The sequence below is a fragment of the Odontesthes bonariensis genome, chromosome 10 (genome assembly GCF_027942865.1).
Source record: "Odontesthes bonariensis isolate fOdoBon6 chromosome 10, fOdoBon6.hap1, whole genome shotgun sequence".
Taxonomy (NCBI): Eukaryota; Metazoa; Chordata; class Actinopteri; order Atheriniformes; family Atherinopsidae; genus Odontesthes; species Odontesthes bonariensis.
The window spans coordinates 17,866,156-17,873,569 of record NC_134515.1 but is presented as its reverse complement, the minus strand read 5'-3'; the positions used below and the strand labels follow the sequence as shown (position 1 = coordinate 17,873,569).

The following is a 7,414-nucleotide window of genomic DNA, read 5'->3' as shown; positions in this document are numbered from 1 at the left end:
TACTGCTTACTGAAATGTAGCAACAAAGTTCCTCTTGTCGTCTTCCGGTTTTGTTCTTAGCTGCCCTGAAGTGCCATGAATCTGTCCCTGCACAATCTTGCAGTAAATCTAGCCCCTCTGATTAATTAAATTTTTAATTTGTTTTGCTCCCTCAGTAATGAACTTCCATACGCAGCACATTTCCTCTCCAAATAGAGCACGGAACTGGTATAACATCAACACTGTCCTCAACAAATAACAGACTGAGGCTGTGTTGACAGCCCTGTTGCCCTAATTCAATATACACTGTTCAGTGGATGACAGTGTGATTCTGCAACAAAGACACAGACACACAAGTGAAGTTAATGCATCTTTATTTCATGTCTCTACATTTCATAAGAAAGAACAAACTGTAGATTTTCGTTCCATTTTCATAATAAAGCATCAACCCCTCTAGTGTTTCCCTCTCTCATATATTTCCATTTAATTTATCTTCCAAAATATAATGAGTTAACTACTCTTATGTACAAAGTCTCTCTATTAGTTTGATGTTGTGAAATTTATACATCACATTCAAATGTTAAGTGAATTGAATACATTAACACTATTTAGATTACATACATGCACAATTTGGTTTGTAATCTGAATATACTGCAAGCACTGGGAATATCTGAGATATTTGCTCAGCAACTTTTCACAGTTTAAGTATCAAGACCACAGAGACTACTGTACTCAAAAACAAAAACAAGGTTGCAATGTCTCTATTCAGAACATTTATATATTCCCTGGATCGCTTTAGTCATTATACGGAGCTTGACTTTAATAGTAAATGTAACTCACAACTCAGTAGTCAAAAGAACACAGTGAGGATCGAAGGAGCATCGTCATACGTACAAAGCTGTAGGTGTGAGACAAATACTGTATCTTGTAGAAAGCATTACGTCCAGAATGTTGTAATGGGGACTTCATAGTTGTTTCAACCCAGCTGGACATGTTGCAGGGATGTACTGTTTTAGATGGTGAGGTGCTATGGGAGCATTCAAGGACCAGGAGTTGGCATGGAGGCGATGGCATAAGCACAATAGTTTGAGGATTTTCTGTGCTCCATCAGTACACTTCTTAGTTAATGCCAATATGTGAGGGGTTAAGGTCGGAAAGGACATTCTGCAAAGTGGAGAAGGTAACACATGAGTGAAAAAATATTCAGAAATCATGAGTAAAATCTATTCTTACTGTCATTAAGGGTAAACATGGTGCTACTTGTAAGTCTCCTTCGCTTGTGGGTTCTGTCTATTTCTAAATTAAAATTGAAAAAAGTTCAACTGTTCTGCACGTTTTAGAGGAACTGATTTTTATCACAAGTCTCTGCGAGAATTGCGTCAATCTTCTTGTTATCTTTTGTCATCCTCAACCGTCCCAAAGGGTCTAAACTGCGTTACTTTGTATTTGCTCATATTATGGCCAGATGTTGTTGCTTGGCAACACAGGATGGCCAGAAATGAGTTGCTGTAGGAGAGTTAAATTGAATTGGCAGGGGTCTGCCTCATCTGGGCCCTATTACTCTGTATCAACACAGTCCCTGGAAGTGATGTGGTGTGGTCACCACGCACCTCTCTTCACTCTGGAGCCGTTTAGAAAAGACCACAGTCTTTAAGGTTTTCTTTGATGATGATGTCTGTCACGGCGTTGAACACAATCTCAACGTTCTTTGTGTCTGTGGCACAGGTCATGTGGGAATAGATTTCTTTCTGGCCCTTCTTCATGTTCAGGTCCTCAAACTGTGCCTTGATGTAGTTGCAGGCGTCATCGTATGTGTTGGGCCCTTTGAGAACAGAAACAGCAGACGTGACAAAATATTGTTGGAATACTGTTACAATAACACTAATACTCATCCTGTTTTCTCTCATACCCACAAGAGTCTTTATTTGTGTCATCAAGTCACAATGTTTCATTTTGTTTGAATAGTTTTGGTAAGGAACAAATATCAACCTTTCGCTCTATTTGTATTCTTTGCGCTATTAACCGGTTAAGTCTGATTTGAAATTTAATCTTGGCCTGGCCTTGCGTTGTCAAAATATGCGATCCACTCTCACTGTACGCCCGACAGAGTGACCTACTGCTCTATTCTCACACTCCAACAAACTTTCCAGAGCTCAGCGTGCAACAGATATAACCCTGAAGCATAAAGGGACTGTCAGTGGGTCTTACCATCATAGTCTGGGAAGCAAATACTCAGATGGACTTTCTTGATCTTCTCTTCGAAGAGATCCTTCTTGTTGAGGAAAAGCACGATGGAAGTCAGTGCAAAGAATCTGTGGTTGCAGATACTGTTGAATAGATGGAGGGACTCGTGCATGCGGTTCTGAAAAGTTCAGAGATGAACACTGAGAGTCACTCACTGCCGCATTGTATTTTTCATGCTTCATCAGCACATAGCAGCTGTCCTGACTCACCACTTCGTCGTCCTCTACGAGCACCATGTCGTATGCACTGAGAGCTCCGCAGAAGATGATGCAGGTCACACCCTCAAAACAATGGATCCACTTCTTTCTCTCTGACCTCTGGCCGCCCACATCAAACATCCTGTTCTCCGTAGAAGGTACAGAAGAATCTCGGTAAGCGTCTGTACGCCACAGTGCTGGAATGGTAAATAATTTCACCTGTGGCTCACCTGAAGTACAACTCTTTGCAGGAGAACTGTTCTTCAATGATACCAGTTGTTTTGACTCGAGATCGCAGCACGTCCTGCTCGGTGGGGAGGTACTCTGGCTTGCAGATTCTGTCCATTTCAGAAAGGTAGCTGATTATATGAGAAAAAAAAACAGTTTATTAATCAAGCTTCACATGTGAATCCTCTTTATTAATTGATACTCAGTGAGCTTTTTTATGTAAACCCAGTACTGTATCAGTACCAGTGGCGGATATGGACTCACTAGCCAGCAGAGTCGTTGAGCTGGAATTCAGCAGCTCTCTCAAAGGCAGCCTGCACACCAGAATCTTTCCACAGTTTCAGAATGACGTCGGCCAGCTCAGGGGGCATTGTGCCTTCCTCAATGGAGTCTGACAAGTTCTGCAGCTTCTGTGCATCCTCCTGTGGTTTTATGCACACCAAACAAAGATCCATCAGCGCTTACATAGTACTATTTCTAATATGGTTTAGAGTTAGTGAGAATGAACTCAACACATCTAGTGTTCATCTTTTAAGTGCAATATGAGACCTGTCCAGTGGATGAGGCAAAATCAATGGTAAGCATCTCCATGCCTCTAATGATAGCCAGAGCAGACTGCAGGATGTTGCCATAGATGACTGCTCTGAACTCCAATTGCTCCTCTTTTGTGTAACCACCTTGATGCAGAATCCTGTGTGGAAGTTGAAGAATGGGGGAAGAGTTATTTGATTTAAAAAAAAAAATTAAAAAAAAATTGGCAACTCTTTGGCTTTGACATTAAGAATAGAACGAAAGCTCTTTCCCCAGTTTTGGAGTTCCTACAGTGTGTATATCTTGTTGATCTAATGCTCACAGTGCCACCCTGTGGACATTTCTCCAAAGCAGTCGGTGGATGTAACTCTGACCAATATACCCCCTCCAAAAAGAAAAAAAGTGTTTATTAACTGTTTAATACTTACTTCATTTGTTTTACAATCGTGCTTTTCCCTGATTCACCAGCACCTGGAAGAGAAGACAAAAGTCAGTAATGAAACATCTTAGCTTTTCTGTCTGACACGCCAACAAGCAGATTAAGGCTTTAAACAAAGTATGTGTTCGAATGATGCAGCCGCTTTAAAGGAACAATCTGGGCTAAAAGATGAGGATGGGTATGCTTTGTTTTCTCTTGATTCATTTGGACTTCATGAGATGCCTCCCTTCATTAATTTGTTTTTAGGTCAGTTTAGTTGAATCTGTTCAGTACCAAATAACAATATACTGATTTACTTTAAACTGACTAACTTAAGGCATGGCTGGCCAACATCTTTAAACACAAGAGTATTGCATTAGATTTTTTTTGTCCCCTTGCATATGTCAAAGATCCAAGAGACATGCAAGCAAAGATTTGCAAAATTAAATTATACCACATCATGCTATTGCATGCACTGGGCAGTAAAAAATCAGAAAACAAATTGAATATTACACTGAACATCAAAGATAGACACTAATATATCATCAATAAAGATTTAGCTGAAGAAAGAATATGAGATTGAAGCCAAGATCAACTAGAGTTGTGTGTCGGTTGATTTCAATGTGCCCATCTTCATCTTCTAATAAACCACAGCCTCAGCTGATCCATAAAATTATGTGTATTATAAAGTTCCCTGAAGTGTTCTGGTTCTCAGCGTTATGTGGAACTTTGTGGCGATTGGTAGAGAACCCTACAAGCTCTTCTCCTTGCAGAAAGGTAATCTCACAGGCCACCAATCCATCACCGCCAAAATAGTATCATGTAATTAAAATAAAAAATCCATTACCTCATTAATGAGATAGTTCTTACCAGTTTTGAATTTGTTTGTACTTATTTATAAACTTTTATGCATCAACTACTTGATTTTCTTCACAAATGAATGAAACAGCAACATCATTCTAATATTAGCACTAACAAAACCCTTTTTATACATAATGTGTGAGCTGAGGGTCAACAAAGACCTTTTCAAGTAGATCTGCAGTAAACCTGTTAGCTAATCGGATTTACATATCACTGCCAGGCTGTGATTCATTTAGACTAAAGGCAATGATCCTTTAAGAACCTACGTCCTTCTGTTAGAATTGAAAAGTCAGCAGCCATCAAACAACTGTGACTTTTACCTGTTTTGAATAACTCGTCTGAACTGTAAAAACTCTTCTCTCTGAACTAAGTAAAAAATTGTGTTATTTCTGATTTGTACAATAAAATTGAGAATGTAGGACCAAAGTTTCGTTTCAGAAGTTGTTCTTTAATGTAAATCTATTATCTAAATTCTTACCAATTCTTTTCTTTGAGCTTCATCTCGGATATATTCTTTACATCCTAATTGTCTCTGTGAAATGTTTTCCTCTCACTAAAAATCCTACATAGCCTGCTTATCCTTCTAATAAACGAATGTAGGGTTTTATCCAGATTTTATCCAGATCATCTGCACAGCCTGCAAATCTGATGAGCATATTGTTATCTCACATCTATGTAATTTGTGAACAGATGTGCAGAGCAGTTTAATACCACCTCAACGTATGACGTTTTGGTAATGAAATGTAACACAAAGTACCTTTCACCTTCAAGCTCAATACAACTAGTTGTCAAACCTGTTGACTGTTATGTCAAGACATCTGATCTTCTCTGCATGCTCTACAGAAATGTTTGTTAAGTCAGATTTACAGGAAAGTTAAAAAGAAGTTTGTGCTCTTTTTTTTTGTCTTTTTAAACTAAAATCTGTCAATCTGAGCATTTTCTATGACCTGCAGCCTGAGGTGAAAGAAGACTCGGTTCAACAAGACAACCCACGAAGACACTTACCAAGCAGTAATAGCTTTACAGTTTTAGACTCCTTATCAGCATCTTCCTGGAGTTGTTTTTCCAGCTCCTTGGACTTTTTGTCCTCAGCACTGGCTCCTGCACCCATGATTTCGTTCTCCGCAAACTCAAGATCCTCAAGGATGGAAATTTTGACGGTTATCTGGGAGCACCTGATGAGAATTCAGTAACAGCACTAATCGTGCCGAAAGGAGATTTCCGAGCGGAAGGGAACTGAGGAGGAGGGGAATGAGCCTTTTCTAACCTGTTTTGATTAGATGGGGTGCCTTCAAGGATCTAATGAATTCACAAGCTCTTGCCGGCAGAGATCCATCCCTTAATTCCTTGTGCTTAAACCATGACTTAGGAGGGGCCTCTTCCTGATTGGCTAGTCAATCCATTTAGTCTAATGAGGGCAGTTGTGAATGATGTAAAGACAGGAGAAAATAATGCTCTCGCATACTTGGATGCAGTGAAAGTCATTGCTATCAGCAGTTGTTGAGTCTTGATGTGATTTGGTGTGGATATATATGTACAAACAGTATACAGTATATGATATGTGTTTAAAAGACACTATATTTCCTCTGCTTCTGTAACTATAGGGCATGCACAGGAAAGACAGTATGTTCTTCTGTGTATTTCCTGTCATTATAGAGCAGGGGTGATCTATACATGATTTTTTAGAGTCCCCAATTCGATGAATATGTGTTCTTGAAGTCGGAACTGAATTTCCTACTTACTGAACTCTTGACTTCAGCATCAGTCACATGGACAAAGCAGGAGGGAGGCATTAAGGTCTTGTAAACTTCTTACAGCTAAGACGTTTTAATCCCAGGTGATGTGGTACCTGCTAAATAAAGCAACTGTCACTGCACTTTGCTGTTTAGTGGGGTCTCAGTGATAACATGAGCTCAGTGCATGTCTCACATTACGTAATCTTCATAAGTTTCAATGGGATCTGACATAATTGAAATCAAATTATATTCAAGCCAGTAGAAATTTTGAGGAGGGGCTGTTGTGTAAGACAGTCCTCATGTTGTTCCTGATCTGATTGGAGCTGCTGATCTCTGAGCAGCCTTGTGGAATTGATGGGTAGAGGTCAGTGGGTATTGTCTTCAAGACTATTAGGCCCTGCCCTGCATGTTGGAGAACTTAAACTGTGAAACTGCACATGCTTGGAAAAAAACCAAAACATTGAGTTGAAAACCTCCTCGTAATTAGGTTAACGGGCAACAGATTAGTAACACGATTTGATATAAGAAATAATAAAATCAGGAGTGGTTTACATCTCTGCAAAAGACATTTACAAGACACCATTTAACGATAACATTGCTCAGTGTAAAAGGTTTTTGATGATCAATAACAATACTTAGTATATATTAAATAAAATGTTAAAATTGAGAGATTTTAAAGGAATCTGCATGTAATGGATGAGGCAGAAAACTAATTATTAATGACTATGACTGTCAAGACATCATTAAGTACTGCACTAAAAACAGTGGACGTCACTTAATTTGTCAGGAACACTTTGAAAACCTTTGTCAGTGAATGCTGTTTGTCCCTGCATCCACAAAGGCAAGTTAAAACTCTGCCATGCAAAGGTAAAAATATTTGATCAGCATCCAGAAACAGTGCCACCTTCTCTGAGCTCTTTTAAGATATACGTAGGCGGGAAACTGTTGTGTCGTCTGGCTAACCGTTGAGGCGTAAATGAGGCGTCTGACCAGTCCAGACTCGTGAAAACTAAAATATTACCATAAAACTAAAAATATCACGAGGAAGTTCTGAACTCTTCAAAAGCGGAAATGCTGATTCACACATTCAGCAATTAGAGCATCTGTTTCAGAAAGCTTTTGTGTGAAGTAATTATTGGGCTTGTGAATTTTCTTTTCTTTCCATTATTGCATTTAAGATGGAAAAGAATAAGGAATCTTTGGGTTCGTGAACATACTAA

At 39.2% G+C, this 7,414-nt stretch overlaps 1 protein-coding gene across 1 annotated transcript; it reads right to left on the bottom strand.

The window, feature by feature from the left end:
* Window positions 1-372: 372 nt before the first annotated feature.
* Window positions 373-5,569, bottom strand: gnat2 (guanine nucleotide binding protein (G protein), alpha transducing activity polypeptide 2). Its single transcript, XM_075476595.1, has 8 exons — window positions 5,464-5,569; window positions 3,608-3,650; window positions 3,198-3,339; window positions 2,913-3,070; window positions 2,651-2,779; window positions 2,433-2,562; window positions 2,188-2,341; window positions 373-1,801 (listed from the first exon to the last, which is right to left on the bottom strand). The coding sequence occupies exons 1-8, from the start codon at window positions 5,567-5,569 to the stop codon at window positions 1,611-1,613; spliced, it is 1,053 nt and encodes a 350-aa protein (XP_075332710.1). The 3' UTR covers window positions 373-1,610.
* Between the last annotated feature and the right edge of the window lie 1,845 nt (window positions 5,570-7,414).